Source organism: Coturnix japonica, chromosome 2 (assembly GCF_001577835.2).
Source record: "Coturnix japonica isolate 7356 chromosome 2, Coturnix japonica 2.1, whole genome shotgun sequence".
In the NCBI taxonomy this organism is placed as follows: domain Eukaryota; kingdom Metazoa; phylum Chordata; class Aves; order Galliformes; family Phasianidae; genus Coturnix; species Coturnix japonica.
In genome coordinates this window covers 19066006-19089411 of record NC_029517.1, presented here as the reverse complement: position 1 = coordinate 19089411, position 23406 = coordinate 19066006, and the positions used below count along the sequence as shown (strand labels likewise).

Below are 23406 nucleotides of genomic sequence, written 5' to 3'. Positions count from 1 at the left end.
AGATGTTATAATATTGTTATAATATTGGCATCACTAGAGTGGTCTGTGGCAACAAGGAAAACCACAGCCAACCTACCCCCACATTAACACTGGTAGGCAACCCTGGAAGGAGCAACTTCCTCCCAGAAATAGGGCATCTGGAACCTTTCCCTGCAGAGCAGGTCCTCTGAGAGGACCCCAGGTGACTGTAACTCAGAACCTGAGCAGCAACTTCTAGCACTGATTTCTTAGAAAAGGAAACTGGAATGAGAATCAGAGTTTGTGGAAGCAGAGAAATCACCTCGGACAGACCTATGATTAGCTAAGCAGATACCAGCTGCCTGCTTCTCACTGAACATGAGGTGTGCAGAGCTACTGGGAGCACCTGCAGAGAGCCTGGCTGGATTCATGATGCTAGAGTCACTGTGCCATCCAGATGATAAGAAACCTGGAGCACCTCTCTTGTAATGACAAAATGGAAGTGCTTTTAAAACATTACCTGAAACCCCCTGCAAACATGATGCTGCCAATTTGGAAGGTTTGGAAGCCCAGACCTCCAGTGTAGCTGCCTCCATTTCCTCCTCTCAGCCCCGCTCTGTGCTGCCCGCCCACCTACAGTCTGCACATGTAATCAATGTACACATCACTGCTCGCCTGCATGTGCAAAGCCACAATGCATCCTCCTCGGGAACTTTTCAGGTTGAACACATTGAGAATGCAGTTGCACACTTAAATAAATGACCTTGCCCTCTCCTCACAGGCACTCACCACTTGTCTCCGCTATAGAGTGAGGTGCTGGGTTTTGTCATACTTTGTCTCATCTGTAGAGACTGTGAAAACATATCGGTAGTCATCAAATGTGTGTCCACAAATCTGAGGATGCATCTTGTGTGACAAGTGTAGTTTGGGTTTCTTGATCACCCTTCAGGTTCTGCCCTGCAATTGTTTATGTGCTGTGTATCCTAGATTTATACGTACATTAAATGAGAAAGAGCCAGAAATTACCTTTCTCATTTATGGGGTGGAAAAAACAGCATTCAGAGACACTTGAGGATAATGCCAGGGTTAAAGGAAGGCAAAACTTGACAGTTTTGGTCAGGGGAGGGATCCATTCAGCTTTCACTGGGGTTTCAGTTCTCCTGCTATCACATCCATTAGCTTTCATGCCAGACGCTGCTTCCAGCTGACCCTATATAAGAAACACTGAAAGCAGCCCAACCTCCAACAGAGTTTTGGAGGTTTTACTACCAACCTCGAACGAAGCCATGCACCTAACATATTGTAAGGACTTCATTTCTGACCAGGAAGCAAGATGCCACTACAGTGTGTCTCTTTTCCTGTTGTACAAGCTGAAACTAACCATGTGGGGAGATTACTGGGGTCCAGAAGATGCTATGGAGCTGAGGATGCCTGCACATGCTCCTTGAAAGACAGACATCTGCCTACTCTGCCTTCACTTATCCTAAATGGGGGAAATCCTGGCTGTCCCCTGGTCACACAACTAGATGTCTTGTAGCCTACAAGTGTCATTTCAGCCAAACTCAAAGCAGTGGCCCTGACAGATCTGAACAGTTGATGAGCTGTGTTTCATTCTATTTCATAGTCTAAAATAACTTAAAAGTCAGCTTGGTGAAAGCACTTCAAACTTGTATATGTCAGCCTGACCTGACATCTGCTTACACAGGGCAGCTCTGTGTAGAATATAATATAAATTAGCCTATGTTAGGAAGTTGAAGTCTCCCTAAAACCACTGATGTGGTGAAGCAATTCAGCATTTTAATGCAATTGCTCCTGGGAAACAGCCACATGTCAGGTTTCTTCAATGGAAGAAGCACAGTAAGAGGTAAGGAGAGGCTCAGCCCTAGGGGAGCTGCAGGAGAGGTGGAGGCTTTGCCTGGAGCCCTCATCCCAAGCACTGCCCAGCTGTGCTCCCTAAGTAAGCACTCATATGCTCTCTTCTGCCTAATTACTGAAAGGAAATCCTAAGAGAAAGGTCTCTGCCCAACAGCACAGCAGCAAGGCTCTGCTCCAGCCATACATCCCACTGCCAACACCTTTTTGATCTGGGATGACCATTTCCCTTACAGATAATCCATTTAAATATATGTTTTCTTTGCAACTTTTTAAAATATCCTTTAAGATTTTAAGTTACCCATAAATATTTGCAAGAATTCAGAAGTAGGCAGTGCAGTGCTTCAGAGGGCACCTACTCATCTCTTTGGTCTATAACTGTATGTATGAGCATTTGGGGATTCTGATGGTTCATTTTCTGACACTGTTCTAGCTCCTGAGTCTTTTGAGACACCCCAGATCAGCAGCAGCAGCTGCTCCTTGCAGCAATGCTGAAACTGGGAAGTGATCTCCCACCCAGGATTATTGCTGGGGTTACACAGCTGTGGTCTGGCATGTAAAATTAACATCTAGCTGAGACTTTGTGCAGGGAAATGAGGTTTTATAAGCTTTGCCTTTCCTATGGAAGAAACTCTCACATCTGGGAGCTTTCAAGCAACAGAGCTACTATTATTATTATTAATAATAAAAAGTAATTATATGAAGATTCCCATTAGACAAAAAAAAAAAAAGTTAATAACTCTTTCAATTTAATAACTAGGACACCAGGTGTCAGGGAAGCAATTTTAGATTTATACAGATATATCTATATATAAAGCTGATTGAGAAAGTCTTTTGGATATTTCCTGCCTCTATTTTCTGAAAATGTGCAGATTTCCCTGGAACTGGAGGAAGTGCTTTTGGTTTATCCTGAGTGTACCTCAGGTTCACCTATAGCAGCACCGGTCATTAAGATATTATTCACTAATTTACAGGGCAACAAGCAAAAGAGCAGTGTTCCTTTCAGACCTCCTTGAAGGAAAAGATGAATTAAAGATTCACAACAAAAAATAGCTCCATGCTGCTGATCTGGTGTGAGAGCCTTAGGCTGTGATTCCTAAAATGAAGATCAGCTGGACAGCTCAACTTCAACCTGACTTTCTGGTTTTCTAAACAAGATTTGTGTGAATTATTTCCAAGATTAAAACCCAACTGTGTGACATTCTGACATGCTGCACTAAGGAACAGCAATTTCCTACCAACAGCAGTTTAACTAAGATTGTGCCTGAGCTCTGGGAGCACCGTGCGGTGTAACCTCTCAAGAGCCCATGGCAACTCATCCCAGGAGATTCGACCCTTTGCCTTCCATAACATCCCTGCAGAACAGTTCTCTATGGTTACCTCAGCTAATTAGGGCACACAGGTTTCTAAATTTATTCTAGCTTCTCTCCCATTTCTGAAGGTACCGCTGCAGGCAGTCATTAGTAAGTTTCTGTGGAGCAAAACTGTTAATTTAGGTTTTATCTCTGCTGATACAGAGCCCTAAGAACTCACATGGGTCAGCTTAATCCTCATCTACACACAAAAAACATTTGGTTTATCTCAAATGCAATTAGAAATGTGGATCATTCACCGCAACAGGGAAAACCCTCAGGGCTGAGGTATGCTCCTGTCAGTTTAATCTGGTTACTAAATCAAAAAATACTGATGCTAAAAAATGGAAACCAAATTAGGAGTATGCACCCAGGAATTTGAACCAGTTTAGCTAAATTGATTAAAGTAACATATTTTAAACTTTTTGTCTTTATATTCCAGTACCATCTTTATCTATTGCAGCCAGAGGGCTTCAGCTATGAATGCCCCACGGAGGTGAGGTCACGCTGGGAGGCTGACTGCCTTGCCTTGACAGTGAAGGTCCAGGGGGCATTTGCAGGAGAAGTTTTCCTTCTTGCTCATAAACACACACTTCATTCCTAGTGGGAGTTTGCCTAATTTCACCTTCCAGTGAATTTTGATCATTATCAGTACTGACCTAAACACCCACCAAGGTTTTGCTCCATGTGCAGATATGTGGATCTCATGATCAACTGAGCATTTAACTGCTCCATAAAACCAAATGGCCTGAGGTCCTGAAGGCTCCCCTAAGGTTTATCTGGGTTACGTGCCTAAATTTCGTTCATTCTTGAACAAACTTCATGAACTGAAGGCACCAGAACTGGACCTGATTGATAACACCACCAATGGTTAAACCACTGGGCTCACAATCATCTGCTCCTATGTCAGAGCACCAATACCCTGACCAGGCCAACGTTGATGAGCACAACCACAAAATCCTCCCTGAAACCTGGAACTCCTGCATCAGGGACTTCTACTCAGTGCTGGCAGGCTTAAATTCACCTCATCTGACCCGATGGTTTTTTGAAACAGTTCTCTGCAACTTCCTCTGCAATTTCACAACTCCTGAAAGCAAATGTAAATGGTATTAAACTATGACTATTTTAAGCTCTCATAAGACTTCAAGGGATTTTCAGTTCTAAAAATGACCAAACTCCCAAGTTGCTACTTAATACCTTCCAGTGTAACTATCAGAATAAACATCACATTTTTCCCCAAATAAGCATCAGACACAGTGAACGTTTCTGCCCTTTTGCACTATCAGTAGGTCCACTCCCGTGTCATAATTACAGTTAAATTTCTATTTATTCATTCTTACCATCCTTCACTGCTTTGACTAAAAACTACACTTTGTATTCTTTACATCTCTATAACTCTTGTTTGAGCCTCCTGTTTGATATGTCAGCTTACAGTGTCACAAATCATCCTCCATTCTCCCCTATGCCAGCTGTATTATTTTTCAGCTGATACAGACTGCTCGCTCAGTGGCAGGATTGAACCTTTGGGAACACAGACTTGTGATTACGTCCAGCAGGAAGGGCAGCCTCATGCACGCTTCTTCTCTTTAACTTGGAAGGCATTGAATACACGTTTTCCTTTCATAAACAAAGGATTTGGGGAACAGAGCCCTACACTCACTTGTAACAGATTCATTAGTTGTTTGTTGAACAGAGCACAGAGTATATTCTCATACATTTATTTATCCAATCACAGTGTTAATTATTTCATTGTATGGTGAAGGCAAAATACCGCTAATTTTTTTTTTAATTATTTTTTTTTTCCATTTAAATTTTAGTATGCACTATATAAGACGGTGGGTAGAGTGAATGTGTTACGTTTGCTTCAGTAAATTAAATTATATTTAAGTTAATACTATTTAATTAGTGCTAAGTACGTCTCATGCCCATAAACACTACTTGGCATAAAATGATGAGAAAGCTACTACAAGCTACAGATGATGGTGGGAATGCATGCACTACACACACCCTTCTCAATGGCTTCATTAAAACATTCAGTAAAAGAATTGTAAATTGCACATGAAGCCAAAAACAGACATCAAAATGCAGCAAAAGAAGAGGGGCCCTTTGCACCTACAGTAACTTGTATCGATTTATACAAGGTAGGAGTCCCAAGATATTTGTATATGCTGGAACAGCTCTTAAAAAAGATATAGAATTAATTTACAAAATACCTAAAGTATGGTCCTTCAGTGTTTTTATTCACATCTTCTACCCACTTAGCTACATTATATTCTCTTTTGAACCATGGGTTTAAATACCTGCAGAAAGCAATGGAAGGAACAGAGAAAGCAGAAGAACAAGAATAGAAAATCTGAGAACACACAGCACAAGCTTAGCAAGGATGTCTTCATCCCCAAAATGCAAGTGAATATGGCAAATCAATCAGTATGGATGTAGGGTGAGGACTAGGTAATGTGTACAACTGCATGAGAAAATCTGAGCTACAACAGGCTCACATGTTTGGTTTATCTGGAAATTCTATGAAAGGATACATCACTCATTTTCTCTCCTAAGGGCAAAACTCATTCCTAGGCAGAGGGCCAGCATTAAGCTCCTATTTTCATCTCCTCTCATAATAAGGCTGAAGGGGCATTTGGGCTCCAGTGCTGCAGTTCTGCCCGTTGCAGGCATAGATTTGTACCCAACTAGAGCAAATTCCAAGACAATGGCAAAATGAGTAAGGAAACCTGGGCTTGGCCCTTCTACAGGAATGAATTTCAGCCTCAGTATGTTGAAAGGCTTGAATTGCTTGCTAATGCAGTGGCAGTTTTTGCATTTATGTGCAAATAAACCTCAGATTTTATAATTGTTTCCTGTGATGGGACCACAAGAAGCTTTCAAGGAGGTGAGCTGCAGGGCTATCTCCCATTTTACAGAAGCAACCTTGATACCAAAACCATCCTTTTTAGTAAAACGTGTCTGAGCTACATACTCATATTAGCTACATGAAAACTAGAAACAAAAATAGTGTTTAATTAGTCAACAGTAATGCTACTAGTGAAGAAGATATCTTTTTTTTTGACTGTTTTTTTCTTAACCTGCAGTACCAAGTCATGGGAATTTCTCCCCCTTCGTAGCGTTAAGGAAAGAAGGGCAGTATAGAAGCAGCAACCTGTCTGGTCCATTTTAAATCTGATTTTGCTGTATAAGAATGGCAATAGTTTCATAATTATTTGTAAACACAACCTTCATTTAATAGAGATTATCACACTGTGAAACAAGAAATAACCTGTAACCAAGGGAAAGGGGGGGAAAAAAAGAATATTTTTAAGTTAGTTTTGGTACCTGGGGTCAGTTCTCACCATCCTTATGAAAGGGATTCCATTGACCTCACAAACGGGAACAGGCCTGATAAGGGACTGCTCAGGTGGGGTTTGATGGGGCCAGACTGTGCCCTTTAACCCTGCCCACATTTCAGACCATGTCAGAGACAAAAGCAGCTGCACTTTTTGACTGCTTAGGCCTCCTTTTTGGCTCTGGAACTTCTCCCCACCCCGCACAAGCACAGCCACAGCTTTCCAAACGTTCTCGCCTTCAGCCACAAGTGCTCGCTTCTAAGTAGCTTCCTCAGCTCACTTACTGATAAGGAATCAGGAGTGCTTCATGCTTTCCAGCTCTGGTTCTTAAGGAAAGAAACTGTCAAAAAGGATAGCGCTGCAAGTGGAGCCACAGGCTGACACCAGCATCATCAGGAACTAATAGGTTTGGGTTTTACCATTAACCATGTGTGACTACATTTTGTTCTTGGAAATCAGACATCGCTGCAGTACTTTTGACTTGATTTTTTTATCTGAAAGCTTCTTCTGGTAACCATGAAACACTCCCAGCCTGGCTCCCTGCATTAGAAAACCAATTGTAGGGTGGTATCAAAGCATGCAGCGGTCGCACCGCCATGCGGCGGGGTTCCCTGTTCCGGCTGTACCACAGGCCATCGCTCACCACCCCAATCTGCCTGTTACAGGAGTGCTGAACTCAGGTAACTCACAGAACACTAAGTGATTCCATTAGTAAGCTCTCAGGCTGATCTTCATGGCCGCATCATTAGTGAGGGCCAGAATCCGCATTTCCTTTGAGTGACAAGATTCCCTTGAAAACCAAGGTGTTCTTACACATAAGCCTATCGCTCAACCAACAGCACCATTTGGCTTGCAGCACAACATGCAACAGTGCAAAGACCTGGGCTGGGGATACTCGGTACCCTTGGGCTGGGAGGAGGAAGGCCAACTAGCACAGGGGCAGCAAGAGCACCTCCAAGCAGTCACCGCTTCTCGCCGCAGTGGCATTGGGGGATACTGAGGGAAAGGGACTGTTGGGAGGTAGAATGGCAGCCCAGAGCGCAGGGGCAGGTGAGACTGACCTGTGATCCTGGCTCCCTGTTTGGGGAGGGTCAGAGCCCTCTGGGCTTATGCCTTGGGACGGGGTTGGGTGGGCGAGAGAAAGCCCAGGCTCAGATGCATGGGTTACCCTGCTGCAAAAACACAATATATAATAGAGAGTCTAAGCCAAAAATGTTTGCATCAGTTATAACAAAGAGGAAGATAAATGCTTATAGGAAAAGCAGCGCAAACTAACAGAGAGCAGAATTGCTATTTGGTAAAGCACATGTTTCCTGGGACCTGTTTTAACACAAGCTCCCAGTTAAAATTCAGCTTATTCAAGAAACTTTCACTGTCTTTCTTGGATAACTCTAATTGGTTTTATCAGGTCATTTGTGAAAAAGCTGCAGAAACATTTAGCCTTTTTGGCACAGCTTCCGTGTGAACTGAAGCCTTTATCAAAGAAGAATTTTGTTTTAAAACACGTGGAAACAATTTAATACACCCCAAAAGAGCTTTAGCAGTCTCTGCAGAGCAATACTCCCAGCAGACACCCTGTGCCACGGATCTGCCATGCACAAAAGGATGCACAGAGGTGTGATCAGGACATGTTTCAGGAACAGTCCCAAGCAGCCCCTCTGTCGGTGCTGTTCATGAGGGCTGCACAACCCAAACCTTAGTGCTTAAAAAACATCATTTAAATGACCAGTGGCACAATTCTCTGTTATCTGGTGCTGGATTCAAAATAGCATTGAGCACAGTACGTGCAGTTGCTGCAGACTGATGAATACATCACATACTTTTGTGGGCAAGTGTGCATTTGTAGGCAAATCTGCATCTGAACATAAAAAAAGAATTCTGCACAAGGTATGGTGCAAATGAATGCAGTCTTCTAGTGGGCAATCTATTTGTCTGTGACACTAACAAGAGAACACCAGCATTCTCCTCTATTTTCTGTCTCAGTAGCTATTCTTTGGACCTGCAGGGGTCACACAGGCGAGTTTTCTGTTTCAAAACAGATTTTAAGATTAATCTGTGTTCCCCAGAGAAGGTGAGAAGGTAAACTTGGAAAAAGCCACCACATATTCGGAGGCATCCTCAAAGAAGCTGGCATTTTTTCAATTTTTTTTTATGAGTAAGTTGGCCACATTTAGACCATTCTCTGTGAATTTTCCCTTCTCTCAGAGCACATTATCTCAATGACCAGACCGTTGTCTGCCCTGGGCAATTCTCTCTCTCTATTCCCCACTGAATCTCACAGCACATCATTGTCGCAGTGAGAACTCTCCGCAGGTGACAGGCTTGCCAAGGAGACTCAGACCGTCTCATGCAATCCAGGACAGGCCCCATCAGGAGGAGCCTCTTGTCTCTGCAGGACAGAACATGCAGTGCTACATCTCTAGATCAGGTAGCACTAGGACTGCGAGGCACAGAGAAAAGCAGGAAGGACAGCTGAGAATTAGGTGGGAATTTAGGGGCACCTTCAAAAAAGAAAAGAACGATGACATTGGGAGAAAGATTTCTAACTCACACAGTGTCTAACCGATTATTTTATGCTCTAAAGACCTTGGAGCAAATGTATTGCAGCTGAGGAGCATAGAAGAAAAAATATGTCCATTAGAGGGCTGGGTTTTGTTTTGTTTTTGGTTGTTTTTGTTCTGTTTTGTTTTTACTGAAAACTATATTCTTCCCACACAATTTTGTTCACTCTGGAATAAAAAGAGCTGCTCTGGCCTCATTCTTTATGGATCGAATCCAGCTCCGGTTTGCACCTCTGCTGAGCAATAGAATAATGATGTAATTAATTTAGCCATATTGGTTTTATAAATCCTGTTTGAGAATTCAATTAGAAAATGAAGAAATGAAAGAAAGCATAAGGCAAGCTTCTAAAGAAGAGCTTGCAATCTCACTTTGGTCAGATTAATTTCACTTTTATCAAACTGCCTCATGCGAGGAGAAAACTGGAAAATTAACATTCCTTTAAGGGCTTATCAGCACTAAGACCAAGAGCACAAGGGCACTTGATAAACTTTTCCAAAGGGCCTGGGGCTAATCTTTCTGGTTCCATGTGACCATTCTGGCCATGTAATGCCATAATTACTTTGTGCAGCAATCTGTTATTTCCGTAATTTGAAAGACAAGAGTCTTCTCCATGAACAATTCTAAGCCTACTTGATTCAAGAAAGTTCACTGCAGGTGGAAGAAAAAAAATCAGAACAAACTTAAAACTCCCCAAAATGCAGAAAGCAGGGCTTAGAGAGGTGATAGCAGTATTAGTTCCAGCAGGGTTGGTATCAAGCCTGCTCACAGAATGCTCGTCTACACAAGTGCAAAGTTAGTACTAATGGTATGAGAAAAGGCACTGTCATTGCCATCATGGTCACGGAGGGGTCATTCCTGTGGGGTCTAGGAGCTGTAAAAGGCAACCAGTGGTTGACACGCCTAGCGATGATGTTTCCAGCCATTCCCCATTCAGTCATGAAAGAAGCCTGAACCAGTAGGATTAAGTAAAAGGCTCCTTTCCCAAGGGAAGCACTGAATTCATGGGCTCTTCAGTAAATGTGACCACCACATCAATATAGAACACAACTCTAAGTTATGCTGTAGGGGTCTGCAGATCAGTCACTCGGTAAGGACTGTCATGGCTCTATCAGTTTCCACTGGCTTAAAACAATGAACTACAGGATACTCTTAGAGATGATTCCTCCCCTAAAGACTCCAGACAGGTTCATAGAGATACAAATTGCTAACTCTGCAATGGTCCAACCCAAGGTGAAGACAAGGGTAGGAAATGAGTTATCGGAAATTCAATATTGAATGGGGCAGTTTACTGTAGATAAAGAGCTGTAGTGATGGTGCAGGCTGCCACCATCATTGGGAACTGCTATGGGAATGACTGTGAGGATGCCTACATAAAAAAGAAAACTCATAGTTAATTTTCTAAAGAATACATAAAAAGAGGTTGAAATACATTATCCAAACCATTACCAGATCAGCCATTATCAGTCAGCAATCAGAATGGGCCACGGGGCAAAAATGCTTCTGTCTACTTTTCATTACTCTTTGTCTCGGTCTACAAAACAGAAGTATGAAAACTGTACTTTTTGGCTTTGCTGTTGTAAATTCAGACTTACTCAGTTGAATTAGACCGTGGCCTAAATCTTTTGCCTCTGACTTTCTTTCTGTTTCCTCCTATATTACCTGAAAGAAATCAAAGGATAAAAACAGACGGTAAAATATCTTGAAACTGACCTATATTCAATTCCAAACTGTATATTCTCTTGGCATACCCAACAAGTCAAGTGCTATGACCATTTAAAAGCTATTGGTCAATCTCTTTTGAATTTTGAAAAGATAATGCATGATAAGATCATGAAAGTTTGCAAAAGTGAATGGACCTCTTGATCTCTTTCATGTTGCTTCACATTGGAGAAATAGCAGAAATTAGATCCAGTTTCTATGTGATAAATCTTGTGTGGGGCACTGCTAAATCCTAACTCCAGGCTAACAATAGGCAGAATTTTAAGGAGTCATGATGCTCTCCTAAGATTACCTAAGCATTCAGAGAGCAGCAGTGGCACAGATGTTGGGTTTCCACTGTGACCAGTAGAAAGGCTTGCACTTACCTTGCCAAGAATTACTCCTAGGCCTCCCATTTTCACAAATGTCTGAAATATGCTTTGTGTCTGGGATCCTTTCACTCCAGGAATGAGATAATCCATTTGACCTGGAATAGGAGGGCTCAAATGCAGTTACTGTTATGGGTGTTGCCTCAACACAAATGCTAGTTCAGCTGTTCAGAGACAGCCACGTTGCCAAAGTCAGTGCCATAACACAGCCTAAGGTCTGTCTGCACTAGCAAAACTGGTCAGAAAAGATGGCTTATTTCCTAGGAAGAAGTTTTGCTAAAAAGATATATTTCTGTGCTTCATAAAACTCTGAACACTCTTGTGTTTTTCCATCTCTGCTCTCCTTGCAGTGCAGGCATCTGACAGATGCTCTTCAGTTTCCAGAAGATAAGGATAATCACAGGCACACTGAAGTAAGCCCAGGGCTTTATTAATTCTTTATTAAGTCAAACTTATATGAAATATGGAAGGTCTGAGAACTGACAGATCCACTGAGAGATTTGATAATCATTTTCTCCTCTTAATCATCTGTCTTCAGGTCCAGGAGTGGCTTGCTATGTACTGCCTTTGGTGTTTGCTATTTCACAACAAGAATTATTATAAATTCACATTTTTTAATCTTTAAATGCCTGTGAATACTAACTAACACTTCACAGGGTTTTCCAGCAAGGAAAAGCCCAGGAACGTGATATCCCAGTCATTTGAACACCTGTGAAGAGATGCCATCAATGTTTCCACCCAGAGCAAATCACAGCCTGCTCAAAAGGCAAGAAATAGTCCCTGGGCATTTAAATGGGAGCGCTGTGACAGGTCCAGCACAATGTTAATGGAATATTTGTCAGAATTGCTTTTTTGGACTTGACAGAGGCACAGCATATCTGAGCTGGTGGCAGGCAACAAAAAACCTCTCTAGTACAGACAGACCTTAGAAATCATTAGCTTTTCAAAACAAACAGTAAACAAAACACGTGAAAGAAATGGAGTATGAAACACAGATACAGGACAAAGGAAGAAACACCTTGAATGGCATTCATTTAAAAACAAATCTTAACTGGAATGCAAGCCTGCTTACACAAACCTGTACAAAAATCTGCTTCTCCAAGACTTGCTCTCCAAAATTCTACCCACCTGAGAAAAGATTCTCCAACACAAACAGTGTATCAGATTGAATTAAACTGCATATAGTTTCAAGCTGGTATACCCAGTGGCACTGCAAATGTACCCATTCCATACATTTCTCTTTACTTTCATCAAAGATACCACAAAGAGAATGGCTTTGTCAACTGACTGCTCGCTGAGCCAAGAACTGAGATTGCAGTTTACTTACGAAGCAGTCTGAGAGTGTCTGTCCCTTCAATGACATTCACAGCTTCTTATAAATTGTTTTAAAGTACTGGTCGAAGATTTTCTCAATTAAAGCATCTCTGACTACAGAGGGACTTGAAGCATCATAACCTCAGGACCTCAGCAATTACAGAGGACTCACAGTGTTTTTTAATGAATTTTCCATTTTTAAATACTTATTTTCTTTTGATAATAATCAGAGCAATAGCAGAATAAGTGAAATCTGGACAGTGGAAAAATCTAATGCCCTCTTTGGTTACTCATAACAGCAAGCAAGAAACTACAGAAAGACACTGTGGAATCATTTTTTAAGATAACTCTTGGCAGCCATTTAGTACATTAGTCCAACAAGTGAAAGTGGAATAAAATGTAAGTACCATCATCCTTACTATGAGACAGCAAGGATACTATCCAGAAGTCTAGGTCAACTTCGTGAATTACACCAATAAATAAAGGCATAAATACAGTTTACATTTATTATTGAAGCAAGACAGTGTTCCTTTTCTTTGATTACATGACAAAATGATAAAAAGTGTGTTTTTTTAATTTAAATATTTGTTTTAATTCAGCAGTTATTACTGTAGTCTACTTGAAAGAAATTTTCAAGCAGGAAAATGATGAAAATTGGACTGCCCAAAGTTGGCATCCATTGGAAAACATGTCTAATGTCGTCTAATTGTAATAATTAGTAGCTCAGGGCATGTGAGAAAAATCAGTAATCAAAGCACAAAGGATGCTGACCGTAACATTCCACAAAGAAAGAAGAAAGTATCAAACCTGCTGCAAAACAATGAAATGTTCTGACTAATGGAATAATGGGTGATGGAACAGGTAGAAATCTGAAAATGCGACAGAAAAGCAGACCTCTTCTTAGAACTAGATGCAGAGTTTGTGCTGACTCCAGGAGGCATGTCGCTATAGAAGGAGTCGGCCTCTCCAGGCTTTTTTACATAATCTCCCTGGGGTATTTGTCTGAAGCATAACAAACATCAGAGAGTCAGAGAACATGGCAGGCATGAGTACACACACAAACGCACACAAATATCAGTTTTAAGGAAAGAGGCAAAGATCATGATCCTTGCGGAAACCTGTTAAACACACACATTTGATCTATAAGAAGTAACTCAACTACTCAAGAGAAGACTCCTGCATATTTCTGATAGTTCAGAAAAGGGAATTATGTGGTTTTGGGAGGGAAAAGCAAGGAGCATTTTACTGATAAACTCTGATCACTGTTTTTAAAGTTGGAGGTTCTTGGGATGCTGGATACCTAAGCACAGACAGTTCAAGGGCTCATTGTATGGGTTGTGAAAGGTACTCCCGGTTGCCCACCCCTGGGTTAAAGCGGAGTTCAGGAAAAGTGAATGTGTGTTTTTCCCTCTGGATGATTACTGAGATAGACACCTTCTGTTCAGTTTTTCTGTGACTGGTACTGAATTCAAGAATAACAATAACGAGTTGTTTAAACTTGAGGAGGAGAAAGGCCTTCAGATCATTAACTATCCCCATGTGCAGAGGAAGTGATGCCAGCGTCAGAGCTTCTCAGCTACTACTGATCACTACAACAGATTCAGTCTGCCAAGATGCATAAAAGTAATGCCACACCAATCTGAGAAAAGTTCCCTCCTCTAGTGCCAGAAGTGTGGCTTTGGTGCACAAAATGATGCATTAGGAAGTCTTAATCAAGTTATGCCACTCTCGTTCAGGTGGTAAATTCATTGCCAGCTGAAAAACTCCAATCTAAACATTCCAGTTACAGTTCCACCAAGCCAGAAAATACAAATTGCTCATCTGAAAGCTGGCTACAGCATAATACCAGCAGTTTAATTATCCCTGCACTGCTCAATGACTCTTGGCTTCAGTCTTCCCCTATCAAAATGCACATTTATCAGAAGATTGATTCATACTTAGGTTATGTCCCACTCCAGACTGGAACTGGTCTCTCTTCATTCCAGATTTGAATTTATAATGGTCCTGAAGTATTTGAAATATGTAATCACTAATGTAGCACAGTACTTGCATGTTATTTCTCTAACAGTTCTTGAGTTCCCATTCCTCAGCCGCTACATCTTTTCAGTACTGACAGAGTCTGCACAGTTCTGCTCCCCAGGGCTCCTCCAGCAAAGTGCTCTCTCACTGCCTGCTCAGAAATAGCTGCTCCCATACAGCCACTTTATCCCAGCTAACAGAATCCTTGCTAAATCACTCCTCTTGTTACTTTCCGGTTCCTTGTTTCACTTAGTACTACCAATGCTATTCCTTAAGTAATGCTTAAAAATATCTCAATGGATTGTTTTCACCTTTATTTAAGGACTAAAAATAAATAGTGTTAAAAGAAGACACTGAGGTGGCTGCCTCTTTTTAACACTTGTGGAGCACCCACCTATCCAAAGTAATTCTATTTAGAATAGGTAGTTCTACAGAATAGTTCTACAAACTTCCTTTTCTTCATGAAGTATCTCCATCCCTTTATCACTTCCAAAAACTGCGACCTATGCTGGTGTCCATGCCCACAGTCATGGCTGCAAATTGATCACACCCTTAGGAAATGTGAAAAACATTATATCTCTAATATTCCAGTGCTATAGCACAGGGGGTAATCTTTTCCCATACTCTGAGGTTCCCACTGCTCTGTCCTCTGCCAACACTGATGTGCACAGAGTAACTATGTGTGTTTGTGGATGTATGTGTTTGTGGATGCAACGCAGACCACTCAGCCCCTCCATACTCCCCAATTCTTCCTTCCTTGTGCCTGGTGACATTTCCTACCTACCAATCCAACCATAATGCTTGCTTTGGCTTCTTATAGTCACTGTTTCTGTCTCCTCTCTGAACTTGATGTGTACAACACGAATTAGCCAGCACTTGGCAGAGCTTTTCTGCTTTTTGCAAGTATTTTGAGCCTGGCAGAGAAAGCACTACACAGGCAGAGGATGTGAAGAACAAGCACAACAGGTAGCAGCAACACATAAAGCAACAGCTTGGATTGGTAATATGGGCAGAAAACAGGAGAATTTGAGAGAATGTTCCATCTGCAGAGGCCTGTGGGAAGCAGCAGATGTCCTTCCCAGATTGGTTTGTCAAGCAGATGATGGTCTTCTGGGAGCTGAACCCCAAATCACTGTTTGGGTTTTGGCCACCAGCTTGAAAGTGTGAAAGCTGAGGCCTCTGCTGAAGCTGGTGCCATGATTTGGCTACAAATACTTCGGCAGGGTGGCTGGCAGCAATGGGCTCTTCTTTCGCACACCAATTTAACTGCATTGTACTTTGCATTAACTGCAAAGAAGCTCTGGAAATGAATTTGTCTCATACGGCTCCTGAACATCGTGTGAATATTAATTATTCAATCCTCAGCCTCTCAAGGACAATTTCATCCCTAGTAACAGATTTCCAGCCTTTTATTGGAAATACTCTCCTGTTTTCCTAAAACGCTCTAAGAAGTAAACATTACTTTTGCTAATGAGTCCAGTGAAATTGAGATTTCAAGCAGTGTGCATAGAATCAATATCAATGTCATATATTGAAGTAAATATTTTTAAAACTACGTTAATTCATCACCCCATATTTTCTTTGTAGCATGTAAATGAGCAATTTCAGAATTTTCCAGAAATACATTCCATTACTTTTACTACATACCTCTGTCTTCTATAGTTTCTTTCCATAAAAAGAAAAGAGAAAGAAATATGATGACATTATCAGTATGCAGGTACACATGGACAGTAAAACATATGCAGAATAAAATTTTTGCTCAAAATTTTTCAACAAAATCCAATTCTGAAATAAACGTAATCATAAACAAGGAAAAACACTCATGTTGATGGATGAAGTCAGTGCTGGGCTGGAGGTGCCCTTCCCGACAACTTGAAGTCTGTTTACTGTGATGCTGCTTATGTAAGGTGCACTTTCCCCCTTCACTTCAAGCGAATCTCTCTGGCTAATCTCCAAACTGCCCTTAACTTTTGGAGCTGTACTCAGTATAGAAGCCCAGATTTTCAAATACTGCCAGCAGGTAAGGCTGAGCTATCATGACAGCATAACCTGTCTTTTTACTATTGTAATCCCCTGAGCCTTTTTTCCAAAGGCCTCTTTCTTTATGTATTTCTAGCTGCCCTCAGCTCACCTCAGAGTAACACTGGGCAGGGGACAGGCCAGTTTGTAATGCCAAACCATGGAGGCCATGTCCTGGTCACAGCACTGCCTGCAGCACAGCTTTGCCCCAAGTGCCCATGAAGGAAGGGCTCCACAGTCACCCTCACTCAAACACCGGTGACCAAATAACCTGACCTTTTGTAATATAAGCAAAAGAACTACATTTTTCTGGGTTTAGAAGAAATTCACAAAAGGAGAAATACTGAAAAAGGGCAGTCAGATTAAAGCAATGCACTATGACCTTCAGAGAGCAGAACACTTACAGTTCTACATCAGGAAAGTGTTCACAACTTATTTATAAATCACAGGTCTTTCTCATAAAATAATGTGCTTAAATTTGGGGTTAAGCTGACTGAATACAAATATCTGTTTAAGGAAACTTGTGGTTAAATGCTTTGCTGTCTGAAGGCAAATCTATCCAAATTTATTTTGTCATTGTAAATGAATCAGACTGTACTCTGGCATTTCCTGAGTTAGTTGCAGTAAAATTATAATCTGGACATTTCCAGTAATAAAAGAAATAGAAACAATAAAATAAAATAAAATAAAATAAAATAAAATAAAATAAAATAAAATAAAATAAAATAAAATAAATAAAATAAAATAAAATAAAATCTTTCAAACCTGGATTAAGCCCTCCAAAAGCAAACATCACATATACATATAAGAATTCTTTGAGAAATGCTAACACTACAAAAAATTGTTAACTAAATTAAGAAGAATACAATTTACTTACTTGTAACCCCAAGCAGTTATTCCTAAAACGAGAGCCAACACTAAAATGGTGCCAGCAATAGCCCCTATTATTATGTTTGTGCTAACAACACCTAGAAACACAAGAAAGGGGAAAAAGAAAGGAGAAAAATATGTAGTTTCAGGATAAAATGTACAAGAACAGTAAATTCACCACCTTTCAAAAACCTGCTTGAAGAACTTGCACTAGGATGACTAATTGTAACCAGCAATACCATCTTGAAGTAATATAGCATGGACATTAAAAGTTTGTTTGTACAGCAATCTTTGACTTCTATTTCATATAACTGAATGCTTGCTACTTGGGACGCTGTGGCAGCTACACCAATATAATGTCATCAGTATTAAACTACTGTATTGCAACTATATTACCTGTCTAGTAAATGAATTCTTACATTGGAATAAAAGGGACTTTTGTCTTTGTTTAAAACTTCGCCGTTGCTGAAAAACCTAAAAAAGATCAGAAATGAGATTCTGGAAGATAGTAAAACTGCCCTGCTGAGCAATTTCTAATGACTATATAAAACATTAACACCCTCATTTTTCTCCAATACATCCTCCTCTTGTATGCAAGCCTTAAGAGGAATAAAACTCTCACTCAAAAAAAAATGTATAAGACTAAAAGTTGTGTGTCAACAATCTGCATATTTGCCATGTAATAAAAAACTGACTCTACAAACAAAAATGAAACCTGAGTAACCATACCTTACCACCAAGACACAAGAACTAGTAAATTTTTGTTTGTCCTAACCTAACAATGCACTTAATAAGGCCACTGAAATGGCCAGGGCAAGCAAGGTACAACTAGATGCAATGGTGATGGTCACAAGTACTGCACAGAATACTCATGAGCAGCACGGACAGTGAAGGGAATGAAGCTCCTACCAGTGCATCAGTTGCATGCTGGCTGGAAGAGTCGTAGAACTAGTTTTGCTTAATGAAATTTGCTCAAATATAAACTTTATTAATTATTGGTAAAAAAAACATTGTAACTACGTACCTTTGTTGATGGCATTTTTATAAAAAAACCCATCATCTTTGATGCGAGAACTGCAGTCATCTCCTCCCCAGAATCGGTCACAGACACATTTTATTTCATTGCTACAAACCTGCAGCCAAAAGTGCCGTTCAGAATAAAATAATAAAATTACTCTATTCCCATAATTAAACTACAGTATAGGTACAGTTAGCACCAATTTTAACTGCCTGCAAAATTTTGAATAACATTCTTAATATACAGCAATTTTTAATTTATGTGTTAGATATAAATATATTAAACACATCATTACACTTTATATATGTATTATATTGTAATATATTATGCAATATATCACATAGTGGGATATACTGAGTACATTAGTATAATTTTCATTCAATGTATATTTAATAGAGCCATCTAAAATTGCTTTAGGAGACTCAATTATTTTTTTTAATAGGAAGAAGTGCTTAATTTCAGATAATAAAAGGAATTTTCATGCAGCGCAGGAGACAAGAGGCATTATGAGAGAACAATTCCTTTGATCTCAGGCCACAGGGACCTGGACACTCTTTCAAACTGTGTGAGGTACAAAAGGATTTACCAGAGCCACAGCAAAGCCATAGGCTCTGCAGTGACCAAGGAAGGTGACCGTGAGAGGCAGAAACCAGCTCACTGCTCCATTATCTGGAGAGAATTAACTCTCAGCCAACAAAATCAAATGATTTTATGAATTTTCTTGGCTGTTGATACAACTGAGGTAATTAAAAACAGCATTTGGAAGAACAGAGCCCTCCCTTTCTAAGAAATGGACAATAAAACTTTTATATCATTCTGAATGTTGCCTGAGAAAATACCCAGCAAGTTAGCTGAAGTGATGGCTGTGATTTTTTTTGTAAAATTAATACCTACTTACTGTGACTCATAGTTTAGGGTTCCTTGACTGCAACACATTATGTTCACTGATATGTCTCCTTCAGTATAAAGACTTCTAGAGTTACACTGCTGGCTTCATGCAAGGTCTAGCTACTCTACTGCACAATACTGTATACTCAGCCAGAACGGAAGAAAGGAGTGAAGAGTATTAGAACGTACACCGTGTCCTGAACAGATCTGGGTGTCTGTGGTGCCCGGGCAGGTGCTGAAGTTGAAGGATTCAATGGGGAGGCAGCGATGGTCAAGGCACACCATGTTCGGCCCACACGGTGTCCCATTCTCCACATAGCCCAGGTCCGTCTCCTCATCAAGCTTCACGTGCCCACCACTATGAGACAAACAGGAAGACCCCAAAAACTTGTGCTTTTACCAGAAAACTGACCAACTGTGCTCTGGGCTGCTACCTTCATTTCTGTCTGCATTATGTCACACACAGGATGAGGGAAGAGTAAGTACTGGCTAAATTATCTCACTGGCCCTAATGAGAAGCAAAGTAAAATGGAGTATATCTACATCAAAGATATATAACGATGAAAACAACATTTTTCTTGCATAAGAGCTTGTGTTGTATAAAACACTGAATTTAGTTATGCAGGACTTTATTTCATCTTGCTGTTAAAACATACCAGGTCTATAGCTGGGATTAAATTAATGTATGGCAATGCATTAAGCTGCCAGTTAGCGTTAGCAGTACAGCAAATGTCTAAGTATTTTCAGCAAATTAAGCACACTGCAAACATTAAAGAATGTAGTTTCAAGAGGCCAGAGAAGAGCTTTAACTCTCCATTGGCAAAACTGACGGCTACATAAAGGGGTCTGCAGAACGGCTGTATTCTCCAAACACAGTAAAGTTTCAGAAGGTTAACAGAGTTTGAGCTGGAATAATGATTACATCTTAAAGGGACACCATATTTTTTTTAAATGGAGACAGCTCTCCACTTCAGAATGAGAAAGCTGCTTTTCCACCCAAGATGTATACTGACAGTCCTATTTTCAGGATTTCCAATTACCTGCAAGTGTAGACTTTTCCAAACTGCAAGACTGATGAGGTGATTTCACCATCAAGTTCTCCCAGTCTGGGCACACTAGATATATTCGAGCACAGAAGGTATCCACAAAGCACATCCCTGCATTGAGAGAATAAACAGATACAAAAAAAATTCAAGAAAAATGCATGTTCAAAAAATGTGTTTTGCTTCACTTGCCTTGCAACATATTTGTTATTCTTAGCTTTTTTCTCACTGACAGAACTGCCATAAATAATGTCCTATTTCCCACAAAAATTATTCTCCTGAGAATGAGGCTTTTTTGTGATGTATTATCAACAATGCTCTGCAAATGAAGAACTGTCAAGAAAAAAACACATCACACTGATTTAATATCCTATTAAGGTACAACAGCTGTCCCATGGAGAAACAGTAGAAGCAGTCTCTAACATACATAAAGGAATTAGAGACACAACTGTCAAGGGGGCTTTAAACTTGTGTGCAGGGACTTGCACATTGTCAAACTAGGAGGGTAAGGCCTTTCTCACGTTAATGCATATTTTTCACTTACGAGTTTGTATAAGAACAAAAGTAAGGTTACAACATCTGCACAGAGATCTGGGAAAGGATTTGTAAGCAGAATTAGAATGAAAAAACAGGACACACTTCCGTACAGAGGTCTCTTCATGCAACCTCGGGAACTGAAGAAGGGATAAAAATCCCACACTGGACATTTTTAAATGGATCAACTTACTGTTTATTGCACTGTATCCATGAGTCCTTGTCTCTTCCACAGTTTCCTTTCTCAGTCCCTTCAATATTCAGCTTCTCATAGCAGTACCTGTCAGCAGCTGACACTTCTGAAACAGAAATAAATGTCTTCTCAGGCAATGAAGACTTTGAAAAGCCAAGTCCTGGGAAACATGGATGCACCATGATAGTAAACAGAGCTTCCCAATCTGTCAAGTGCAGTACTGTGTTCTGCAGGTGTGCTCTGGTGCTCTGCAAGATATTCTTAAAGAGAACTGAGTATTGTTGACTGGATTCTTTCAAAAATTTTTTCAGATTGACCCATTTTATTGGCCCAAAATGTCCAGAAGCCACTGAAATGAATCAATAAATGTCTTTATAGGCTCCCTAGGTTGTTAATGAGAAGTTAAATGAAAGACTTCAGTCTCTCACACAAGTAAGGTAATCAGATAAAGAGCTGAAAAAGAGGAGGAAAAAACAAAATGGGGGGGGGAGAGAGAAAAGGAATGAGGTAGGTGGAGAAGTTGTTCTGTGCCTCTTTTTATCAAAGCTAACCAGCAAAGCTTGCTTAGGAAGCACCACATCAGCATAGATACCAACAGCTTAATATCATTATAGGACATGCCAGGGCTTTAGAAGGGAGTTACTCACATAAAACCTTCAGGTGAATTGTTACCATCCTGCTGTTCAGCATAGGCTTTCCAAAGATATCAGTATTTTTGAGCAAAACTCTAAAATAAATTTAAACTCAGCTTTCTGTGACTTGCATAAGGAACTCATCTTCAGCATTGCCTGTGCTCCTATAATTTCCCAGCATAATAAAGCCATTCAAAGTGCTTTTGTCCTACAAAAGGTTCTGTGTAAATATACCACTGAAACTGTTGTAGTCTGCGTGCTAGTAATATAAATGTGTAACATACCTCATGTCCAAGAGAAGTATTACATGTGACCACATGGAAATTCCTATATGCTTTCAACAAAGGCAAGTATGTAAGCGGCATCTTTTTGTACTGCAATGCAATCTAATTCCTTATTTTCCAATCATAAAACGATCAAATCTCTCTCACAGTTAGAACACTGCCAATCAAACATAAGGCAGTAGAAAATACCTACAACAGCAACAGGAAGATAACTACAGATATGTTGTGCTTGATGAGATGATATACATTACCATCCAGACCAAAGGAATCCATTATTTTTCCCTTCTTGCATGTGGGGTTCTTCTACATATGCAGGTTTGTTTCAACTGCCAAAGCTTTAATTGAATGATAGCTAAATACACACTTTGCCTGTGGAAGTATTTTCCACAGCCAGCAGGCAACATTTCAGGAAACCTTGTCTTCAAAGAGAAACATGCAGTCCACATGCTGGACCTGTGCTCTTCTTTTTGAGTGTCCACTGCAATTTCTTTGATCTTTCCTACATTTCAGAATAGGCCAGAGGTCTGCCTGATGAATAGTTTATGCCACGAAAAGGAGCAAGGGATGTGTCATCTGGCAAACTATGTGATGCAGTCAGCACTAGGACATGAACAAAAATTCATGGAACTAAGACAGAAACAAACAGCATAAAAGTTAAAAAACTGAGTTTAAAGTTTGAGAAGTACCAAAATTGCTCAAAAGAAAACCTAAATTTAAGGGCAAAAAATCAAAATGGAGCAGAGTTCTGGATCACAGTCAATACTGTTTACAGCATGCAGACCTGGTTGTTTTCAGTGGTTCTGAGTACACATAATTTTTCTCAGGAAAGATTATTTTTCAAGCCACATTAATGATAACCAACTTAGAAATGTTAACATTTACTCACTTTCACCCCAGATATATTTACACTGTCGATCCCTGGTTTTACATCTTCCTCCAAAGCAAATGCCCTAAAAAAGAGAGATAATATTTACAAACAACTTCAAATAATTTGCTTTTTAAACAAACAAACAAACAAAAAATCATTTGTAAAATATACAGACTTGCCATATTTTCTAGTAAGTCAAGTAATATGATCGTACTTAAATGCTTAGCTTGAAAATATGACCAGTACCCAAAAAACAAATTTGATGACACTGTCCCGGGTGACTTCTGAAGTTCTTAAACTAAACTAAATTCTCAAAGATGTAATCCATAAAAGCATTAAGAACATGAAAGAAATTGAAATGACAATTACCTGCCTGTTATCACATGAATATCCATCCATTTTATGAATATTGGGAGAACACTAAAGAGAGAGAAAATAACTAAGAGATCATTCAGAAATGTTTGGAAACAAAGTGTACAAATGGCATACGGAATGTTATCTCATTCCCATATTTTCCTTCTGAGCTTAAACCAGGTTTAATAGCAAGTTTTATAC

General features: G+C 40.1%; 1 protein-coding gene across 14 annotated transcripts in view; it reads right to left on the bottom strand.

Moving 5' to 3' along the window:
- ADAM22 (ADAM metallopeptidase domain 22) overlaps positions 1-23406 on the bottom strand; it is a 124461-nt gene that overhangs the window by 9414 nt on the left and 91641 nt on the right. For 2 of the 14 annotated variants that reach the window (XM_015853462.2, XM_032443101.1), the window contains 13 exons: positions 23221-23271; positions 22870-22933; positions 21068-21173; positions 20338-20454; positions 19487-19655; positions 18416-18524; positions 17399-17489; positions 16150-16167; positions 13291-13485; positions 11167-11267; positions 10675-10741; positions 7582-7692; positions 5396-5482 (listed from right to left, as the gene is read on the bottom strand). In XM_015853462.2, the coding sequence (XP_015708948.1) occupies positions 5396-5482; positions 7582-7692; positions 10675-10741; positions 11167-11267; positions 13291-13485; positions 16150-16167; positions 17399-17489; positions 18416-18524; positions 19487-19655; positions 20338-20454; positions 21068-21173; positions 22870-22933; positions 23221-23271 (1286 nt within the window). The remainder of the gene's footprint in view (positions 1-5395; positions 5483-7581; positions 7693-10674; positions 10742-11166; positions 11268-13290; positions 13486-16149; positions 16168-17398; positions 17490-18415; positions 18525-19486; positions 19656-20337; positions 20455-21067; positions 21174-22869; positions 22934-23220; positions 23272-23406) is intronic. The other 12 variants (XM_015853463.2, XM_015853464.2, XM_015853465.2 and 9 more) reach the window with 12 other exon arrangements.